This window comes from Astyanax mexicanus, chromosome 21, assembly GCF_023375975.1.
Source record: "Astyanax mexicanus isolate ESR-SI-001 chromosome 21, AstMex3_surface, whole genome shotgun sequence".
In the NCBI taxonomy this organism is placed as follows: domain Eukaryota; kingdom Metazoa; phylum Chordata; class Actinopteri; order Characiformes; family Acestrorhamphidae; genus Astyanax; species Astyanax mexicanus.
This window is the reverse complement of record NC_064428.1, coordinates 5768320-5792500: the sequence shown is the minus strand read 5'-3', so window position 1 is coordinate 5792500 and position 24181 is coordinate 5768320. Positions and strand designations below refer to the sequence as shown.

The 24181-nt window shown below is 35.9% G+C and overlaps 1 protein-coding gene across 4 annotated transcripts in view; it reads right to left on the bottom strand.

The window, feature by feature from the left end:
* runx1 (RUNX family transcription factor 1) overlaps window positions 1–24181 on the bottom strand; it is a 99484-nt gene that overhangs the window by 24622 nt on the left and 50681 nt on the right. For 3 of the 4 annotated variants that reach the window (XM_022674962.2, XM_022674964.2, XM_022674965.2), the window contains exons 3-4: window positions 7703–7944; window positions 5706–5862 (exon numbers count right to left, since the gene is read on the bottom strand). In XM_022674962.2, coding sequence (XP_022530683.2) covers window positions 5706–5862; window positions 7703–7944 — 399 coding nt within the window. Of the gene's footprint in view, window positions 1–5705; window positions 5863–7702; window positions 7945–8952; window positions 9531–24181 lie in introns of those variants that run through there. The other variant, XM_007238273.4, reaches the window with a different exon arrangement.

The window sequence follows — 24181 nt, the reverse complement described above, 5'->3', positions numbered from 1 at the left end:
GCGACATAACAAAAGGCAGTGTTAACATGTGCGTTCATAGCGGCAGGCTCTGGCATGTGTTGGTGTCGGCAGCTGCAGGTTAGTCAGGTTGGTTCTATCAGTTAAATCATATCAGGCCTTTGAATAGAACCCTGTGGGACTCCCCTTTTCCCAGAAGAGCTATTTGTAAGTGTGTGTCAGAGTGGCTGTGTGTGTATACGTGCACGTTTTGGTACCTTTGTGAGGACCTCACAAAGATGTCCTCACAAGCACGGTGGTTTTAATTTGTCTTAATGATGTCTTAATTTGTTGGTCCTCACTTTATTAAAGGCTTTTTTTAAATAAATAAATAATGTAAAATAAAGAAATGATTTAGTTTTGGCCACTGTGGTTAAGCTGAAGGTAAGGGTAGGTAGGTGTAGCATAAATTAGCTACAGTTGTCATAATCAAACTAGCAAAGAACAACATCTGAGAGTGTGTGTGTGTGTTTAGTGTGTTTTATGTCTGTGTGTGTGTGCATGCATGTTTTGGTACCTTGGTGAGGACCATGGTTTGTGAGGACATTTTGGTGGATGATCCTCACAATATTTATTTATTTATTATTATTATTATTATTATTATTATTATTATTATTTTTTTTTTTTTTTTTTTTACAACAATTATTATATCAATTACACAATCTGAAATACTTAAGGGATTAACTTTTGATTATTGAGGTTAAAGTGAAGGTTAGGGTTAGTTGTAGTATAAACTAGCTAAGGTTATTACAGCTGCAGTCCTTACAAGAATAGCAAAACCAACATCTCTGTATATGTGTGTGTGTAAATGCATGTTTTGGTACCTTGGTGAGGATCATCTAATCACAAGCTTGGTGGTGTCTTATCTTAATTTGTCGGTTTGTGCGCATATTTTGGTGTGATATTTATATATATATACGTATATATATATATATATATATATATATACGTATATATATATATATATATACGTATATATATATATATATATATATATATATATATATATATATATATATATATATATATATATATATATATATGTATAATTTTTTTTTTTTTACAAAAATTGGTTCATTCATTCGAAAATCTGAAACATTTATGGGATTACCTTTTTATTACCTGCAGTTGTCATAATCAAAATATAATAAAACAACATCTATGTGTATGTGTTTGCACATGCATGTTTTGGTACCTTGCTGAGGACCATGTACATGGACATTCATGTGGTGTATCTTAATTTTGGTGGGTGATCCTCACTATTTATTTTTTTTAATCGATTAGAAAATCAGAAACAGTTTATTAAGTTTATTACTATCAGTGATTAACTTCTGATCACTGAGGTTAAAGTGAAGGTTAGGGCTAGTTGTAGTATAAACTAGCTACAGTTATTTCAGCTACAGTTCTTACAAGGACAGCAAAACCAACGTGTGTGTGTGTGTGTGTGTGTGTGTGTGCGTTAAAAGGCAGATGCTTTGTTGACTAATCTTTCTGTCACTGCAAAAGCAAAGATGTTCCCTCTCCTTCTCTTTCATACTCTCTCTCTCTCTCTCTCTCTCTCTCTCTTTCTCTCTCTCACTCTCTCACACACACATTTGTAATACCACAGAAACATTTACCCAGATGCATTTCAGCGTTTTGAAAAGCAAGCTAAGGAAGATGAATTATAGCTACTTTTATCACTGTTATACTATCAGTGCTCCAAAAATAGCCGTATTGATCAAGCCTGTAAAAAGCAGCCCTGGACTCGGCTCAGGTACTGTGCACAGAGAGACGTATAGAGACGTATCTCTGAAACGATTCCCTTAATTCCTTTATCAAATCCAATCTGTTTATTTTGTTGAAAATGTATCATCACTAGAGATGCACTGAATATTTAACTGAAATTATTCTTCTGAAAATGGCAAAAAATACGTTTTGTTGTTTGGCTAAATGAGATAAAATACAATGCAGTGAGTGTGGAAGAAACATTTTCCACACTTTGTGCATTTAAACTGAACAAAAAAGGTGCTTAGCATCACTTATTGTGATCAGTATCAGTTTAGTCAGTTTACAACCTCTTTCTAAACTGTTAAAAACTGTCTAGCTAAAAGATACCAGCTGTACAGGGCTAGTATAGTAGTGTTAGATAAGTACGTCTGAGACAAAAAAATTACACTTGAAAAACACTGCTGAGGTACATTACATACATCACTAAAAGCATGGATGAGGAACGTACAGTATATGACAAAAAATTGCTCCGAGTAAGTTTATAAATGTATTATTAGAAATGCATCGCTGAGGTAAATGCATGGCTAAAATAATGCTGCTTATGTAGCTATGATTAGCAGTGCTGAGTGCAGGTTCTCAAAAAATGTTATAAGTAAGTATTTTTGCATTGTAGTTTTGTAAATGCTTTTTCTTTGACATAAAAAAGTACATTAGGCTATTTAATGTATTCTACATTTATGCTTATAAATCAATGGAAATTGGAAAAAGTGGGCAATTTATTTCAAAATTTTCAAGGATTCAAGGATTCAAGGAGACTTTATTGTCATTCACATCACATGTGCTACATGAGGTGGAACGAAATTGTGATCTCACGATCCAGTTTACACCCAGGAGCTGTTGTTAAAATAGATAAATATAGATAAAATAGATACAAAATAAAATAACACAATAAAAATAGAAGATAAATACACAAAAATGAATAAATAGGGAGAGTAGGCAATGATAAAGTAATTAAGAGCAGTACAAGATAAAGTTTCTCAGTGCGGTTTAAGGTGACGGGGTTTGTTTCTGCCAAATGTTTAATAATCATATTATATAATATAATTAACAATACTTCATCTTTAAAACACACAAAAGGTGAATAAAGCTATTTTGGTACCACTTTAAAATAAGACTACCTTTATAAAGCGTTTATAATTGTTTTACAATTAGTTTGCAATTAGTTTATTAATGGTTACTTATTAGGTTGTAAATGCCTTAAAAATTATGAGTAATCAGTTATAAACCATACGTAGAAAGGGCAACAATATAGATGGCTGTGTAATATAATCACTATTTGGCAAACAACAGGTCATTGTTGCCCTTTCTATGTATGTGTTATAACTGATTATTAATGATTTTTAAGGTATTTACAACCTAATTAGTAATCATTTATAAACTAATTGTAAACCATTTATAAACACTTTATTAAGGTAGTCTTATTTTAAAGTGGTACCGCTATTTTAAAAAGTGCAATTCATAGATTAGAGACAGGAGTGATTATAGTGGTAATTTGAGATGCACCAATTATAAGTCTACTCTGTTATCCTGAGTCTGAGCCTGTATGTGACACACGGTCTATACAGTCAGACAGACATTACTCGCTGATGTTGCCACTCGTTACAGTGCAGTCGTTCAACAGGCAGTTGTTCGACTGGAGGCACAATGGGCTGATTGAGGGCCGGCCGCTCGGCTAGCGTAAATAGAGGCTTGTGTTTTAAATAGATAAGGGCCTGCGCATTTGACTGCACCTGATTTTACCCAAGTCATGTCTAGCCGTCCGTTAAAGGAAATTTCGAACGACGGGTTATGACTGTACAGCAGCGAGACAAACTATCGCTTAACATCAAATACGGTTATGAATGTACAGCCACAGCTAATTATACATACACACCGTACAGTTCACACACGGGTACAAACACACACTGTTCGGCATCTGACTGAAGACAACTCAGATACGGTCCTCAGACAGACATACTGTAGAACACACTGCCGCTACTGACTATACAGCTCTGTATAAAAAAAATAAGAGAGCACTTAAAAATGATGAGTTTCTTTGATTTTACCAAATTAAAAACCTCTGGAATATAATCAAGAGGAAGATGGATGATCACAACTCATCAAACCAAACTGAACTGCTTGAATTCAATTTTTGCACCAGGAGTAAAGGCATAAAGTTATCCAAAAGCAGTGTGTAAGACTGGTGGAGGAGAACATGATGCCAAGATGCAAAATATTGATTGCTTAGGTCTTAAAACTTCTTGAACTTGTGTTCCTTGCATTATTTTAGGTCTGAAAGCTCTGCATATTTTTGTTATTTCAGCCATTTCTCATTTTCTGCAAATAAATGCTCTAAATAACAGTATTTTTTACTTGGAATTTGGGAGAAATGTTGTCTAGTTTTTAGAATTTTTTTCCAGGGCTGTTACTGGGACTGGTTATGAGATCACTTCTATCTTCTTAATCAAATTCATCCTATTTCTTGTAATAATAATGTATTATTACTAGAGATGCACCCAATATTTGGCATCCAAAATCGTTTGCCTGCAAAGAGTTAAAATACCTAATAGTAATTTGCTAAACCAATAAGTTTAAGTTCATTTTTTACAGTCTACTCTAATTTTACACAAATGAAATGAACTAAACTGTTCAACATCACTCATCAGTTTCATCAATAATTTCACAAACTATCTGTTTTCCAGCTGAAAGATACACAGAGCTGTACAGGGCTAGTATAGTAATGTTACCTGACCTTGCTAAGACTGTACACTGTACACACTGCCAATATTGACTGTAACTGAGAGCTTATTTCCTTATATCACCATCAGTTCTTTATCAAATTCAACCGATTTCTCGTAATAACAATTTATTATCACTAGAGATGCACCCAATATTTGGAAACTCAAACGATTTGCCTGAAAATGACAAACAAGCACTTTCTGTAAGCTGAAAGACCCAGTAATTTATACTGAACAATGGCTGATTTACTAAACCAACATGTTTAAGTTCATTTTTTACAGTCTACTCTAATTTTACACAAATTAAATGAACTAAAGTGTTTCAACATCTCTCATCTAATTCATCCATATCCCACCTTTTCACAAACTGGCTGTTTTCTAGCTGAAAGATACACAGAGCTGTATAGAGCTAGTATAGTAATGTTACTTGACCTTACTAAGCCTATACACTGTAAACCCCCAGCCACTGTTGACTGTAACTGGGACTGGTTATGAGCTCATTCCCTCATATCACCATCAGTTCTTTAAAAAAAAATATTTGTCTGAAAATGGCAAACAAGCACTTTCTGTAAGCTAAAAGACCTAATAATTTATACTGAGCAATGACTAATTTACTAAACCAACTTGTTTAAGTTCATTTTTTATACTCTACTTCATTCAGCATTACTCATCAGTTTACTCAATATCCTACCTCTTCAAAAACCAGCTGAAAGATACACAGAGCTGTACAGGTCTAGTATAATAATGTCACCTGACCTAACTAACCCTTACAGATGCAGTATTTATACATTTGCATAAATGACTAAGTAGACACAAATCTACAGTAAATCTTTGGCTACTGTCTGAAAAAAAAAAAAACCTGAGAAACTCACACAGACATGCTTTACACACTGCCGGTACTGACTGTAACTGTGACTGGTTATGAGCTCATTCCCTCATATTCTGAATGCTTCTGTTTTGACAGTATTTCCTGTGCATGGTTTGTGGAGGAAAAAAAGATAAAAAAGAGAGAAGCGGAACTAGACGATGCCCGTCATGGACTAAAGGAATAAATACATCATAATGAAAAACAGCGAAGTCATCTCTTCGCCAACTCTGTGTTATGGAACAGAAGAAGACAGACAGTGATGGGTACCGAAGACTGAAAAAAGAAATCAAAATACGCAAAATAAAAGTCCGTTTACTCAACATCAGGTGATATCCACGCCACTCACGGCTTACCTCTTCCGCTGCGGCCCACGAAGCGCAGGTCATTGAAGCGAGCCACCTGGTTCTTGATGGCTGCTGTAGCGTTGCGGAGTTCAGCTGAGTAATTTTCATCATTTCCTGCCATAACTGTCACCAGCGTGCCATCGGGGATATCTCCAAGGGCAACCACCTAACATCCAAAAAAAAACAGACATTAGAAAAATTACATTAGAGATAAAAAGTACGGTACCGCTTTAAAATAAGACTACCCTTATAAATGGTTTATAAATGGTTTATAAACTAGATTATTAATTATAATTATTATTGATTAGGTTGTAAATGCCTTAAAACCATTGATAAGCAGTTACAACACATCATTTAATTTATAGTAAAGAGTTAAACATACTTACAAATCTATTTCTATGACAGGTTTAATGCAGATTGATGAAAACACAAAGTAAGATCAGTATCTAGAAAGATCTGAGACTTGACCGTAGAAATTTGACAGAGTGTGGAATCACTACTTTGCCGTTTTTTAAACTCTTTAACTGTTGTCATTTTATCCATGCTGTTATTTATTTATTAACTGCTTATTAATGAGTTTTAAAGTATTGCAGCCTAATTAATAACCATTAATAATCTCCTTTGTAAATCGTTCTTAAACCATTTATAAAGGTATTTTTATTTTAAAGTGGTACCAAAAGTACAAGCACAACGATATTTAACTTAAATGTATATTTACTGTATATACAGTACTGTGCAAAGGAACCTAAACACATTAATCAAACCTATTTATAACAGCAAAGAAACACTGCATATTATTTAAACAGATAGAAATTAATACAATACATATAATATAACAAGAATGTTTAATTTTTAAGAAAATAGTTCATATATCATATTTCTCTTGGACTCCCCCAGCCAGCACCGCAGTCAATGACAATCAGCAGCTCATTATTTATGATTTAACATAATTTAACACTGATTTAGCAAACCAGGTGTTGATATGATGATAACTATAAATAATACTGCACTCCATTACCAAAGCTTTAAAGCTTTATTAAACACAATCATGTAAAAACACTATTGTGTTATTTGTATTTATTTTAATATTGGTATTGTACTCAGCAAAAACTTTTTAAATGTGTGTAATAACATTTTTATACAGTAGCAACAAACTACTAAAATAGTTATCCATTTCCTCTTATTTTAGATTACATCTGTTTTCTCCAGTTAAACCATGCAGAAATAACACATCCCATGTATACCTGAAGAGGTTAAACAACCCCCTCCACCTCCCACACCCCACCCCCGCCACTCACCTAAGCAAACAATCCCTCACGCAGCTTTATTTTCATATTAACTGATTAATAGCGCACATAGACACACTCATTGTAATGCCATTTTGGCGGGAACGTCTTGCCGGAGTATAAAAGTACACGGAAAGTGAGCTGTTTTTCTTTTTCCTCAAACAGTAAACTGAGTTTTAAGAGTCTTTTTTTCTGTACTTTTAAATTTTTATCTATACTTTTTTTTTTTATAAATACTATTTTTTTTTGGGATTGCTGGAAAGTGTGTGTTCTATTTGCATCAAATCTGAATTTTGGAAAACCTCACATTGGAAAATAATAATAATTCATTCATATAGTTGTCCTCATTATAGTCAGTTTGGATGTTTGCTAATAATGTACATGATTATGTACCTCTTGGCAACGTTGTGACCATTTACTTGTTTCTATTTGTTTCCTAGTTTAACATATTAGAATAAAACAGAAGGTATATTTACACTGCATTTACTTTTGCACATCGCACATATACGGCTAGTTTCATGGGCAGGGATTAGGGCTAGTCATAGATTCTATTCAAAATGTTGTTATAAATTCGCCTATTAACAGTAATTATCTTTCTAAATGTGCATTTTTTCAACACATTACACCCAATAATTTGACCAAGGCTGTCCAAAGTTTTGCATCAGACTTTAAGAATAAAAACAATATTAATTTTAATAGAGATGTTTTAATCTCACTCACCTTGAAGGCGATGGGCAGGGTCTTGTTGCAGCGCCAGTGTGTTGGCAGAACCGAGCACAAAAAGTTGGGGCTGTCGGTGCGCACGAGCTCTCCGGGGTGGTCGGACAGCACCTCCACCATGTTCCGCTCGGCCACGCGCACTTTGGCCACCAGGGCGGCGCCACTGGCCTCCTGCGCCTCAGCCAGTTTAGCTGAACCCAGGCTGGAGGATGGGGGAGTGAAGCGGCGCCCGGGGGCAGGGTCTGGGCAGAAACACACACATATATACACACGAGGTTTGCACGGGCAGGTAGGTGACAAAATCAAGCTAATATTAAATTAATACTTAAGATGAAAGAGTTTATGATGCTATTTGTTAAGTTAAAAAATAGATTTGAAAAAAAAAATGTAAACCTGCAAAACATGCAACTGCAAGAAGAGAAGTTACAATAAAACATGATGTCGGAAATAAAGAAAATATGTGGTTTGATGAGAAATGCGCTGTTCTGAACAAAATAAAATAAATAAATAACAAACAAAAGCGTTTGCAAATTTACACGTACGATAAAATCTATATCTCAGATTAAACGAACTGTTTTTTTTAATGAATGATGTAGAGATACATGTCATATATTGTTGGGCAAACCAGTGCCCAAAGAAAAAAAATATATATAAAAAGAATATTTAATGTTGTATTTGTTTCCTATTTTATAAAACTTTATGTCGACTAAATAATGTAAATTAGTTCACTTAAAAAAAGCTGGTTCCGAAGAAAGAAAGAGAGAAAGAAAGAAAAAAAGAAAGAAACAAAGAAACAAAGAAAACACCGCGCGACTTGCAGAGCTCCTGTGCGGTTCGCAGGAATCAGCGGCGCTTTGGAGGCGCTTGAAAGCAGCGAGACCGCAAAGCAGAGAGTGACAGCCAGAAAAAGCCCGCTGTCACCCGGCCAAACACACTCTCCAAACACGGCACCCAACACAAACATCCAGCCTCCTCACACCAGTGAGAGAGAGAGAGGGAGGGAGGGGAAAGAGAGAGTTGCCACTGTCGGCAGCGTTATTTTGGTAAGTTGGCATCAAGCACATATCCGTATCATATACATAAACCAACAAGCGAATAAAATAAATGTTAATAAAATGTAATTTAATGTGCAAAAAACACCTGCACACGAAACCAACAGCCTACATCAAACAATTAGTCAAAGGAAAACTCGAGAACTGCGGTTGCACGTGTGTGGTCGCAGAGCAAAACTCCACGAGAAACATCGTTACCGTATTTGGCGTCCCACAGGAAAACCATTGGTATCCTTTCTAGAGGCGCAACTTTTGCGGTTGGGGTTCCAGGAGGAGCGATGCGTTGCGGGCGCTGCGTTGCGCGTTCCGTCTGCGGAGACTGGCTCTCTGACTGCGGACTCGCCTGCCTGGATCTGCGCAGCCTCGCAGCGGAGAAAAAGTCCCACTTCCAGATGTTGTTCGTGATTCTCAGAGCATCTGCGATGATCTGACCAAACTATCCATCAAAGCTGCGCAGAGACAGCAAGCATCATGTTCTTCTCCACGCGGCGTCGCGCGCTCTTGTCTAAAACTTGTCTGAAGCGTTACTTTGAAACACCGACAGTGCTTTCTTCTTTCAGATGTGATGAAAAAAAAGCACCCTTCCTGGAAGCTGGCACTGGCAGTCTCGGACGAGGGTGTGTAAGTGTGAGTGTAAGCGTGTGCGTGAGCGTGCGTCGGGGGTGTCAATCCCCTTGTAGAAGCTGTAACCTACGTGTGCGCGAGCAGTGGGAGCGCTGATACATGAATGAAGGTCCCGGCAGCCCGGCCGCCTTTTACCGGCAGCGAGCAGCGCAGGAATGCAGCCCGGCGGGACTGATTTGCATAAAAACGCCCCCAAACAAATGCAATTGGACAGCGGTGATCGCTCTCTGCGCTCTCGACCAATCAGAAGAGCGTCCGCAGCGAGCGCGAGGGTCCTGTTCAAGACAGACTGAACGATCAATGGAATTCCTCAGCGCAGCGCGTGGCCTAGAGAGGACTGGGTTGTATGGTGTTTTGACGGTGAAAGTAGGACTCAAATAGAAACTAAACAGTTTGTACTTGGCGGGAAGAATGCATAGAAAATGCGTTATATAATTTGAAACACCGTGACGTGCTTTATTTATTTTATTTTTATTATTATTTTATTAATCGGTTTTCGAGACAATACATATACAAAGGTTGCTGATTATTTTAGTTGTGTAGAGACTAATGTTAGGCTACAATAGTCCGTGATCAAGATTTCCTAAAGCCGAGTTAAGCCTGTTTGTTCAAACTGTTTTATGCGAACCAGAATTAAGCTTGTTTACAACGCTTGTTTTAATTCAAGCTTAAATCCAACCTGTTTGTACCTGATGTTTAAATCAAGCTTGAAATAAACACGTGTCGGTTGTTTATTTCAAACTTGAATAAAGTCGTTTTATTCCATTTCCTGTAAATCAAGCTGGAATTGCGTTTAAATATAAAAATATATAAAAAAAGGTCTCACGTGAAAGTCACACCGTGCGTGGCGAACAGAGCGACACTGAGAACACGAATTCTCAGAACGAAGATCAGAGACAGACTGTACTGTGTTATGGCGTGAAACACACTAACAGAAGGGGGCAGCAAACGACCTGAATGGTGTTTTTCTTCATCTTCAGACAGTGCATTCGCTCCACAGGCTACACTGTTTAGAGCATTTTACATCGTGACTGTGCTCAGGGAGGACAACATCTTAAAAATATACATTGTATACGACTTGTCTGGACATACAATTCTGTTAAAGTGAGTTGTATGGAGATAAACAAAGCTAACAGGAAAAAAGTGTTGCTGTAGACTGTGATTGCCAAATGCATTGCCAAGCAAAACCACTTATTTGCGTTTGGTTTATCCCAAGCTTTATTATATTATGCGGTAGTAATTTGTAAATACTCCGCACGCAAATGATCATGCTATTTGGATCAAATAAATATTCCAAATTTAACCATCTACAGTACAGCAAGGAAAGGCCAGTCACTTCAAATCACGGATGCAGCAGAAAGCTGGAAAGCGTTTCATTTTTCATACACATCCCTCTGGCTAGGCTCTTAAAACAAGACTATGCTTGGACACCCAAGAAAGCGAATGGCACTTCTCCTAAAACTTCAAGACATGAGTGTCAGCCAGACTCTTCGTCTAATTAATAATAACACAACGCGTTCTCATCTAGATCACACCAAAATGATTTAGAATAGAAAATCGTAATGTTAAATAATACACAACATGCATATTTTCAGACATAGCCATTTATATCAAATCAGGTTGCTCAAGTATAAATGGAATTTATATTTTATATATTTTTCTAATTTTCCCAAAATATTTCGAGTTTCAGTTCAATTCAATGAAAGATCAGTCCAAATTCAGCACCACCAAAAACCTGATAATTGTAAAACCTGATAATAATGAATCATCCGACACAGTTCAACCTGATTTAAAAATATATGGTGTTAATAGATTATATCTGTATAGTAATCTATAATATTTTTTAAGAAAATTCCGCATAAATTAAATCTGTATAATGGGTACACGCAGGACTGTGCGCCAAAATGCACGATTGTAAGTGACGACTTACCCTCTTGAAACGAGATGTAAAGTTACGCGGAAAGTCATGCGGGGTTTTCCTTAATTTTGTAGTTTTGACGTGTGTGTGTGCACTTTTCAGACCAAGGCTAAATTAAAACAAATTAAGTCTAAGGTTAAGTAAAAGCTATTTTAGGGGATTAATTCGAATTTAGATTTATTTTTAAATACGATTTAGACACGCTATATGCAAAGCTGTTGAGGTGCTGAAAGAAAGCAAAAACAACCAAATATAGCTTAAGAAACCAAAAACCTCATTCATACGAATATAATGCAACAAGGTTCAAGGTCTTTCACTTTTGAAAAATAAATATAACATTTAAGATATTTTAATATCTTAAATATTTAATAGATATGTGTTAGCTATTTATATAAAAGCCACAAAAAGGTTAATGTTGGTTAATTTTGTATTAATACTAAAAAATGTAAATGCAAAAAAATAAGGAAATTTCGTTTTGTTACTCCTAAACAATTTAAACAAATATGAACGAAACATCTCTGCGTAAGAGTCAGTCGATGTAAAAAAAAAAAAAAAAAAAAAAGAAAACAAGCAAATAAACAAATCTATAAATAAATGAATAGACTCTTTTCTTGAAAAAAAAAATGTAGAAAATAATGTTTATTTTTCTTTTTACAGAGATTTCTGCAGCTTGACTGTTGGTTAAGGAGAAGGTCAGAGAACAAAATATTGAACTACAAACTCCTCATACTATAAAATAATCCTCAGAGATCATCCAGATATCGGGAATTTTTTTCTGGTGTTCTGAGGCCTTAAATTTGTCGTTATTATCATTCATTGGCCCAGGCTTATCTCATATTTTCGATCACGGGTTAATTCAAAGTTGCACAGCAAATTACACTTAAGGAAATTGTCCGGGATTCTCCTGTCTTTCCGTTTTCCAGCGTGCAATTCGGAACTGGTGTAATATGATAACTTTTGAGAGATCAATAACGATATAGTCGACTATGAAATCATTGATTCGAGTTGAAATCACTGATCACGCTAGTCTATATAGAAAAGACCTGATTAAAAGGGTTCGGGGTGAGCTATTATTTTTTTGTATAGCACACACAAGCGCGCGCACCTAGACTATATGACTATATTACAGAAACTGATTTTAAAAGAAGAGCAAAGGAGTAAATTTGGACATATTTGACTATGGTGATTTTCTTTCCAATATTTTTATATTTGTTTATTTACAATAGTATGAGATCTACACAATAAAACATATATCATTAATAATAATAATAATAATAATAATAATAATAATAATAATAATAATAATAATAATAATAATAATAATAATAATAATAAAGCAGAAATTAACTTCTGCATTCATACCTGCATTTTATATTCTGGGGCACTACAGACTGATACTATTATTTTATGACCCAGTAACCAGTGTCTAAAGCAGTAGTGATTAATGGTGATTGTATAGTGTCGCCATTGCTCTAGGTCCCACTAGGATGCTAATAGACTTAATAATTACCATAAAAGAAAAACAAAAATTGCAAATTGCCCCTGAAATCAAGACCTGACATCACTTGTGATAATATTTTACAAATATTCTAAAATTGATAAACTCTTAATATACATGAACTCTTCAAGCAGACCTTTTTCTATATGTATAGACATTTTAACCACCTTTTTCTGAATTCAGGGCAAGAAAAAAAGGTATGATCACTTTGCGAGAGAAACAATTAGAGAGGGAAGATAAGCAGAAGATACTGAATGACAAAAAAAACACAAAATTGAGGATAAAAGTGACACAAAGAAGACAAAACACTGGACCATAAAACACAACAAAGGACAAAAAAGCAGAATACTTGTGGAATTACCAAAGAGCCCGTTTCCACCTCGACCTTTCCTCACCAGATACATGGCCCAAGTGAGTGATCCAGATGCATTGAAGTGACCCGAATTCATATCTACTATCTATTGTCCTGACTAGCAGATCCAAGTGGGGAGCATCTTCAGAGTATCTTGGCCAAGAAGAAAAAAAAAAAAACTACCATTTGCCTAAACTCTACTCAGCCTTTATACTCTTCCCTCTTGCCCACCACCCTCCTCTATATATATATTTGCAAAAAAAAAAAATGTTAAAAAAAAGGAAAAGACAAGAAAAAGCTGAAGGATGGTAAAGTGGTGTGCCTTCATTGCTAATAGCCCTGGCCTCAGGAGACAAGCCCAGCTCCTTGCCTCAGGGCACTTCAAACCTGCTAATTTCATTTAGCGACTGAAATGATTTTCACTCTTCCTCGGTCTCTCACACATTGCATGTTCCATCTCCTGGTTGCACTCTCCTTGTTTTTTTTTTTTCATTCTTTTTTTTGGTCTCTTAACGTCACCGATGTTAAAGCTGAGGAAAGGCCACTGTGAAGTTTTCATGAGCGTAAGAAGAGAGGCATGTTCTGCTGAAAAACCTCAGAAGACAATGACAAATAAGTTGTCATTGGAGAAACGCATCTAGTTCTTTAAAAATGTTTCAATAGATTAAACTACTTTGTAAATACTTCTCCACTGAGTATATATAGTAAAGTAGGAGTATTTTTTTCTAAAATAAGTATAATGATGTGCTTGTACAGTGAGTGGATCAGATGCAGCAGTGCTGCTGGAGTTTTTAAACACTGTGTTTAATCTCTCACTGTCCTCCACTCTATTACACACTCCTACCTACAGCTGAAACACCTTGTAGATCTGTAAATCTGTTGCTGCACAGTTTACAGTGTTCATCATCCTCTAGTCCTTCATCAGTGACCACAGGACGCTGAGGTGTTTAAAAACTCCAGCAGCACTGCTGTATCTAATCCACTCAGACCAGCACAACACACACTAACACCTCATACATCACCACCATGCTAACCAGTGCTATATTCTATAGGTTGTCTTTTTTACAGCCAGCATTTTAGCACACCAGTTTGCAGCTATTCTAGAAAACAGATATTTAAAGTATATTACACAGTATACAACTATGGAATAAATGAGGAGGCATCTTTAGTTTCTGAATCAATTTCTCTGATTTTGCTATTTATAGGTTATGTTTAAGTAAAATAACATTGTTGTTTTATTCTATAAACTATGGACAGAGTTTTTCAATTCAATTCCAGATACAAATATTGTCATTTAGAGCATTTAATTGCAAAAAAAAGAGAAAATGAGAAATGGCTGAAATAACAAACAAGATGCAGAGCTTTCAGACCTCAAATAATGCAAAGAAAACAAGTTAATATTCATAAAGTTTTAAGAGTTCAGAAATCAATATCTGGTCGAATAACCCTGGTTTTTAATCACAGTTTTTTTCATGTATCTTGGCATCATGTTCTCCTCCACCAGTCTTACACACTGCTTTTGGATAACTTATATGCTGCTTTACTACTGGTGCAAAAAATTTAAGCAGTTCAGTTTGGTTTGATGGCTTGTGATCATCCATCTTCCTCTTGATTATATTCCATAGAGGTTTTTAATTTGGTAAAATCAAAGAAACTCATCATGGTACGGAGCTCTATATGCATTCCAAAATAACATTAACATAAATAAAATTTGTTAACTACAGTTAATGACCCACCCAAATAATAGCTGCTCTGTGGTGGTCTATCCTGTCGGGTCCTGAAAAAAATAAAAAAAAGCCTAAATGGAGGATAATAATCAAGTATGCAAAGAAAACAAATATTAAATATTCTTTCTATCACTTAAAGATCATAATTTTAAGAGACAACACAAACCTATATGTAATCTATAGATAGATAGTAACCTGCTACTTTTTAATTTAATTACTGCCTATAATTTTCTATTGCACTTGAAGAGGCAGCCTGGCGTATTTTAAAGTGACCGAAGTCTCTTGGCAGCTAATCTACGGTCATGTGGATAAACTTTCCTGTGCAGAGTGTGGCCCATCAAACCTCACCCAGGCCACTACAGAAACCTCAGTGGTTGAGGGTTCTCTGGGTGACTGGGTGACGAGTGACAATGGTTTGGGAGGGAAGCCAGCTCAGCTTCCACCGTAGACACAGTGAAGATGTTGGTAAGCCACACGGTGTAATGGTGGCACTGTGGGCCTGGAAAGTGCCCACCTCTACTGTTACCACTCCACTGTGTCACTCAGAACAGCTTACCAAGGAACAGATTTACCCCTGCAGATGAAGATGTCCTCTTCTTCGTCGCCCAGAGGCAGTCTGTCCCCTCTGGGCCCCGGGAGACCCCACCCTGGGGCCAGTCGTGCTGGGCACACAGGATCAATAATGCCCCCTGAGCTTCCTGTGGCTCAGGTAATCAATTGCTGCCAGAAGCCCAGGGCATGCAGATTTACAGCTGCAGGGTTTTGTAAGTCTACAATTATTTAGATTTTAGGATTTAGCTGTTATTTTTGACCCATTAAACCCTGTATATACAGTAGTGCAGACAATCCATTCAGTTTTTTTTTTGATAATGGCTGCAGAACTCTTAAAAATCCATCATTTTAATTTTAATCATTAAAATGTCTAGTTGTGGTCTCTACTATGAATGAACGACTGCCATGTGAGCTGTTTTTTGTGTAAAAACGTGCTCCGGTGATCCATTATAACACTGCTTTAGTCTGGTGGAGGAGTGGGCATAAATATTCATACATGCAAACATATCACCTCTGATTGGTTAACAGCAGTGCAAGACAGCGAGATGGACAACAGTTAGAAATGTTTCAAAATAAAGACATTTTTACACTAATAACAGTTTTGCAATGTAAGTTCTGTTCAGCCACTGACACACATAGGTGGGTAGCCCAGGCCATAAAGGGGGTGGATTTCTACTTTTAACTAGTGTAAACAGTACTGTTTAAAACATACACATCTACCTATCTCAGTTGTACTTTGCTGGACACCTTTAAACTTCACAGAGCCTAAAATAGAACCCTGGGGGACTTCACAGAATACATTAAATAGAAATATACAATACACTGTAACAAATGTCTTTAATTTTAAAGGTAAAACTAAAAGGAATATACTGTTCCAGTCAAATACAGAACAATGGATGCTGGGACATAAGCTGCTTAAGGGACACAAGTAAGGTTAATTTTTGTTAATTTATTTCAATTTTAATTTATTTCAATGTTAATTTATTTGAAATTGAGGGCTCTCAGGGCTCTGGCAGCTGATGGCAAGCTGCATGACCAGAATTCGAACCAGCGATCTTCGGATCATAGTGGCAGCGTTTGAGACCGCTGGACCACTTTGATCAAAAACAATTCATAATGTATATATAAAGAGGTGGTACATTTTCATATTGGCTTCTGCTGTCATTTATTTGGATAATGGAAGTGTTTAACCAACTTGAACTCACCATCAGTTTGAAGTTTTTTCCACCAGGGTTACCTTCTCTTAAGTTTATTTAGTTTAAACATGATTGAATAATTACTCACAGCATGGGGCGGGCACTACCCATATAACCCAAATAAAAAGGGATTGCTATCTTGTTATCTTAAATTATTATATATATTTTTTAGAGCTAGCATTGTAGTACACCATTGTTGCATCCATTCTAGAAAACAGACTATATTTACAGTACATTACACAATTTATATTGAGTATATCACTCAATCGAAGCACAGTAAAATAAGAATAACATGCTATAATTCAATATACAGTAAAATACTGTTAAAATAAACAGTAAAAGAGTAAAATTCTGGTGAAATTGGTTTGTTACAGTTCACCAATGTAATTTTCCATGATGATTGTATACAGTATATGGTTTAAATGGTTAAAGGAGGAGGTTACTGTAACATATATGTTAGAAAAACCTCTTAATTCTTGCATTTTTGATACCAAGAGTAGAACCGTCTCAGTTTCGCAAATCTACTAATGACCCGTCTGCCCCTTTTCCCTCTCTATATTTAATTCCCCCGCCCCTCCCGATCCTTACTGGCTATTTTCTCCTCTTTTCTCTTCTTTCTCCTCTTTCCTCTCACGCCGTGGGTCCGTTAGTTACGAGAGAGGGAGAGAAAATAACTCAGCTCTAGTTCTATTCAATAATTAACGTGGTTGTATTGTGTGGATGCTGTTAACTGCTACTTAAAAGTAATTAATTGATTTTCTGACATATCAGTTCGCAGCTCAGCGAAGTGACAGAGCAAAGCACTCTGGCCTGTCCTCTCACTCTGAGTAACACACACACACACACACACACGCACACACACACACACACACACGCACACACGCACACACACACACACGCACATTCTCAGATAGCTTGATAATGGGTCACTAACACTACAAACCCAGTATATTACATTAAGTTAATGTGTGTGATTGTGTGTGCTGCCTCTATTTATCTATTTTCAGATTGCACAGCCCACACACACACTCTCACACACACTTGCACACACACACACACACATTCTTTCCAGCTGTATTAACATCACTACTGATGAAAGAGTCTCCTTAATAGCATCACATGCTGTGACGTGAGTATAGTCCAAGAACAGCCTTTTCCCATGGTCTTCCAGATTCTCTTTTTATAAAAAGTGTTTCCGGCATCGCTGCACACTTTACACCTGCCAGGCCTTAAACACTGAAGCTACGAGGGCTGGGCGATTTGTACAAGTCCTAAGCGCATGCTTTGTGGTGACCCCAAGACAATAATTCAGTATGTCAAATTATGGTTTATGAAAAATAAACATGTTTGACCTCCGTTACTCGACGAGTTTCTTAGATTTTACCAAGTTGAAAACCTCTGGAATATAATCAAGAGGAAGATGGATGATCACAAACCATCAAACCACCAAACTGAACTGCTTGAATTATTACACCAGGAGTAAAGCAGCATAAAGTTATCCAAAAGCAGTGTGTAAGACTGGTGGAGGAGAACATGATGCCAAGATGCATGAAAACTGTGATTAAATACCAGGATTATTAAAACCACCAAATATTGATTTCTGAACTCTTAAAACTCTTTATGAATATGAACTTGTTTTCTTTGCATTATTTGAGGTCTGAAAGCTCTGCATCCTTTTTGTTATTTCAGTCATTTCTCATTTTCTGTAAATAAAAGCTCTAAATGACAATATTTTTATTTGGAATTTGAGAGAAATGTTGTCCGTAGTTTATAGAATAAAACAAAAATGTTTATTTTAATTAAACATAAACCTTTAAATAGCAAAATCAGAAAAACTGATTCAGAAAATGAAGTGCTCTCTTATAGCTGTAATAATAATAATAATAATATATATATATATATATATATATATATATATATATATATATATATATATATATATATATATATATATATATGATAATTAGGTCATTAATAGTACAGAAAGGCGTCTTCAAGAATTGCATAGTGTAATTTGATAACAGTTTGAATTGCTTGTTTTTATATGACTTTAACATCTGGTTTATGCAAAACCAAATTGTATTTTTTACAGAATATATGTTATTTATAATAAGAGACAGGTCTGCTTTTTCCAAATGTTACATTGTTCTAAAGATAGGTAACTGTTGTTTCTGGTGTATATTTTGTATAACATTATTATGTTTATTGAGCTGTAAAACTGGTTTCTGTTCCATTTTAAGTCAGATTAATCTTTTTCTGGATGAGTTAAGAACTAATGTCTTAATGAACTCAGGAAAAAATGTGATATATTAAATACAATATGCCAAACAAACTTTAAAAAGATAACATTGTAAGGCCAAAAGCATTTTTCTGACTGAAATAAACTTAGACAACAGTCAATCATTAGAGTTGCTATAGGTGCACCCAGCGCTGCGTACACCCCCACTCATTAAACACACACACAACACACACACACACACACTGCAGAGCACAAACTCGACTTTTAACTCAACAATAAACAGAATAAAGAATAAAATAAAATTACTGTTCCCTTAAATGAGCTGCTGGTGTATCTTCTCAGCGTGAACGTGCAGATCAGTATCCGCTACTGAGACACACAAAAGCTCCGTGCTGTTAAAATACGAACGCGCCAAAGTCATAGCTCACCTGCCTCTTAAAGGGAATGGCTACTGACACACTGACTGGTTTATTTCACATTACGCCCAAAACTCATACATAGTTAATTAAGGGAATTAGTACATGCCTTTAATTGTTGTTAATTGTTGTAAAGTGTTGTTCCTACAGGATAATGTTAGTTTGAGAGCATCAGTTAAAGTAAAGTAGTGAAGAGGTAGAGTTACAGGTATACAGTGAATAGTGAATATTTGAGTAATGTTCTAATCCAACTACTCAACTAAATAAAGAAAAAATACTTTAAGAAATGAAGCTCAGTCAATCTGAAACATTTCAACAACTTTGAAACTATCCTCAAGTGAAGTCGGAAAGACCATCAAAAAGGTTATGATGAAACTGGCACTCATCAGGACTGCACCAGAGTTACATAGAGTTAGCAGGCTCAGAAACCCCAAGTTAACAGCTCCTCAGATAAGAGCACCTAAATGCTTCTTTACAGAGTATTTTGGTTTGTTTTTAACACTGTTTTTAAGTTACTACATGATTCATTATGTGTTACTTCATAGTCTGATAGATCACTTCAGTATTCATTTACAATATACTGTATCTTAAAAAAATGGTATTCTGATGCAATTGTAACAACCATCGTGCATCATCCAGCAAATTTAAAATGAGTAAAATCCTTAAAAAATGACGTAAAAAATGGCAAAAAGCAAAAACTAAATTAATATAAATGTAAAATATACAGTATGTTCAGCTACATATCAACAAATGATGTATGTAGTGTAACTTAGACTCTTTTTAGAAGAAGAGGCATCTTCTAAAAATCTTGCGCAGTGTTGCCTGCAGCTCAGCGTTAAGATAAAAGCACTATCGGAAGCCACAGAGGGACCGGCCAGAGGGCAAAAGGGACGGCAGGGCTACCGGCCGCTCCTAAGAGGATAAAGACTAAGCAGAGTAATGGTCCCAGTGTGAATTTCAATCTGTTTCCTGAACTGCTCCCAGTGGCCCAGCACATTCTAACAGCAGCCTCGCTCTACATATACAAAATATATGTGTGTATTTGAGTATATAGTTTAGTCAAGTAGTTTTATTGTTAATACTGTACAGAACATATAGAAAATTATAATTGCATTAATCCCTGACCCAAATTTATTTTTATCTGTAATGCACAAAAAACGAAGGCTTTAATATTCCACTATAATGTCTATATAGCAAATAAATCTAATTACCTAAAACATTTAAGTTCATTTTCTTTGTATTGTATATTTTATATTTCATATTGACCTTTTTTTTATTTCATAAACCATCCCTAAATAGTAAACATGATTAAATGCACACTCTAAATCACATTAAATTATTTAAAAAAATAGCTTAGTCACAGTTTGGTTATTGATGGGGGATTGAAATTCCAGTATGAACAGTAGTGCAAATATATTAATAAGGATAATAAGGAGTAGCTGAGTTCATCAAATTTTAGCTTTAATTTAATTTCACTACTAACCTCAACCAGGCCTGATTACTGCCAAACCTGTAGAATCAAGAAATCACTTAAATAGAATCTGTCTGACAACATGAAGCAGATAAAAGATCTCAAAAAACAGCACATTATTATTATTATTATTATACCGTGATCTAAAGAAATTAAAAAATAAGTGAGAAAACAAAGTCATTGATCATATATAAGTTATGAAAAGGTTATAAATTAATTTCTAAAACTTTGGGACTCCAGAGAACCACAGTGATTCACTATTATTCACTAATGGAGAAAAAACATGGAACACTGGTGAACCTTCCCAGGAGTGACCGGCCAACCAAAATTACTCCAAAAGGGCATGAAGAACTCATCCAGGAGATCCCAAAACTTTTTTAAAAAGAACTGCAGGATCTCACTCGCCTCAGTTAAGATCAGTGTTAATGATTCAATAATAAGAAAGAGAGACTGGGTGAAAATGGTCTCCATGGGAGAATTCCAAGATAAAAAACACTGCTGAACAAAAACAACACAAGCACCGGTCTTGATGATCCCCAGGACTTTGGGTAAATATTCTTTGGACTGAACGTAAAACATGGTGGTGGTAGTGTGATCGTCTTACATGCCACCTACAACTCTAAATCAACATACTGCAATATATCTAAATTAATAATAGAGAGGCATATTAATACAGGAAATTAAACTGATCAGACAAAATATAGATAAAATAAAATATATTTGTATATTTTTATAGCCTACTGCAATCAAAAGCTAAAAAGTCAAAGTAGATGTTAGAAACACAGAAATCTACATTTTTTTTTTACATTGTCCTGAACCTTTTCTGAATTAGGGTTGTATAGTGTCCTGCTGATGGATTGAAAGGTATGGTTTAGTATGGAGTAAAGCTGTGAATATACTGCAGTCTGGCTAGTCTCATGTAGGTGTATGATACATTACTCAAAACTCTTTAACCTGGCAGACTATGAGCCTCATCATGAGTGCTTCAAATTCACTGATTGATTTTCTGACAGAAGGGATAAGGGTTTGCAGGCAAAGGCTGCAGAGGCAGGAGGCTGAAAGGAGTAAGATAAACGAGGAAAGGAGAGAAAGAGAGAGAGAGAGAGACATGGTGGTGCTGAATACATTAATACCTCACACGTTTAGGAGGAAGGGTGGATTTGGCCCAGATGCTTTAATCAAAGGCTAAATTATTAGTTAAATTTAAATTAATATTTTTTTATTTAATCTCTTTCTGCTGCATGTACAATTTTCTGCACATTTCCAGTAAACTCAATGATTTAACAACCATAATAATATTCATCATCACTTGTTAAAAATAGCTTTTGCCTGGCCGAAAAAAAATGCCACCACGTTACCATAGACAACCTTTAATTGCAGGACAATTTCGCTGTGGTATTGTTTTAATAAGCTTCTGCAATGTCACAAGATTTTTTTTGATCCAGTGTTGCATTAATTTTAATGATAGTAGAGTCTGACCACTGCACAAAGCCTCTTTTCTCCATCCAGAACATCCCAAAGATTCTCAATGAGGTTAAGATCTGGACTCTGTGGTGAACTCTCTCTCAATCCATGTGTGAAAATGATAAATGATGATCTCATGCTCCCTGAACCCTGAACTCTTTCACAATTCCAGCACCGTGAATCCTGATATTGTCTTATCTGGAATATGGCCGTGTTCATCATAGAAGAAAAAATCCATTGATTCAGGAAAAACCTGGTCTATAATTTTCAGTGTATTCAGGTAGAGTCAGCTGACCTCATTCTTTCAGCAGCACATACTGTTGCTGAACCTAAACCTGCAGACCAACTGCAGCATCAACCAACCCCACATCATTTACTTACTTAGTTAAATCCAGGCGGAGATTTTTTTTTGGCCATGCAGTTTTTTTTGGCCATGCTGCTTGTTGTCAGGGTTCGAATAAGTCAGTGGTGCACCTGTATTTTTCGTTGCCAAACATAGCAATACGCACTAACTTTACCTAAACACACCTAATTTCCAGATCACCAGAACCATCAGCGTAGACATATTCATAAACTCTGTCACTATTTTAAGGGTTAAGGCAGAAGGCATTAAAATAGACTGTTAGTGGGGTGTAAGATAGCAATGAGCATCACGACTCGCCTTGTGCAGGGTGTAAGATAGGGCCCTTGGTAAGAGCGAGCCTAAAAGTGTTTGCGTTTTCAGAAAAAAACAGTGCAAAAGTGCTAATATCATGTAGAATCCTCTGTACAGTGAGTGTGTGTTGGTGAAAAAGTGTGTGTAGAGCTCTGAGGCCTGGATCGGCCTTCTGTGGGCCGGAGCAGTGCGTGGGAGGGAGGGGCCAGAGAGCTGCTGGAGAAGTGCCTCAGGCACCATTTAGTGCAATGTTGAATTGATGAGAAGACGCAGTGAAGCAGAAACACACACACACACACACACAGTTGGAGACAGTACACATTTGCCAGACAGTTATAAAAATATGCGCAGTACCTGAATGCATATACACACACTAAGATATGCAAAACCCTCCTCACCGACTTACCTTAAATAATTACATTTCATATTCTGACTTTTTTTATGCTTTAGTATGCTGATTTGATGGGTCATAAATGATTTTATCCATCAAAATGCAATTCAGACAAAACAACAGTAATTTCATTTTTTCAGAGCAATTACTATAAGTAAAGCTTCCAGTAATATTTTATAATAATATCACAGAAAGATTTCCCGCAAAACTATTCTTAAATATATGCATACGCACACTGAAAATTAGAAATGCGTTATTCCAGACAATTGGAGTCAAACTGAGTAAGTAATGCATCTTTTGCGTTTGTATCTGAAATGAAAGAAATCTGCACTTTAGAAACTCATGCACACGCAGTGGAAGTTATCATCTTATATCATTTATTTATTGTTTGTATGTAAGCATTATATTTTATGTATTGCAATGACTTACCGTAAAACAGGGGAAAATGCATATCTATTTAAAACTCATTTAATTTAACATTTGTCCTTTTTTTCAGCTCCTCTGTTCATATAAAACACTTGGGCCCTATCTTGCACCCTGACCAAGATGCGTCACAATGCTAATTGCTATCTTACACCTCGCCAACAGTCTATTTTTACACGTTCCACCTGCGTTGTTTAAATAGCGACAGAGAACAAATCCTTTTTCAACTTTTACATCAAAAATAAACAGAATAGGCTCTTATTAAAGGAAAGGTAAGTGTCATGCTGATTAGTTTACTTCATGTAACGCCCAAAACACACCCGTGATTATTATTTAAGATAACTAGTGCATGCCTTTTGCACATTTTGAGCTGCGCAAGGTCTACTTTTCCTGTCGTTATGACAGCAAAAACACACTGACACGCCCTAAACCAAACTACATGGTGCACGGTTGACAGCTCACCTATAGATTAAATAGGGCCTTTTTTGCTTTGTAATTAGT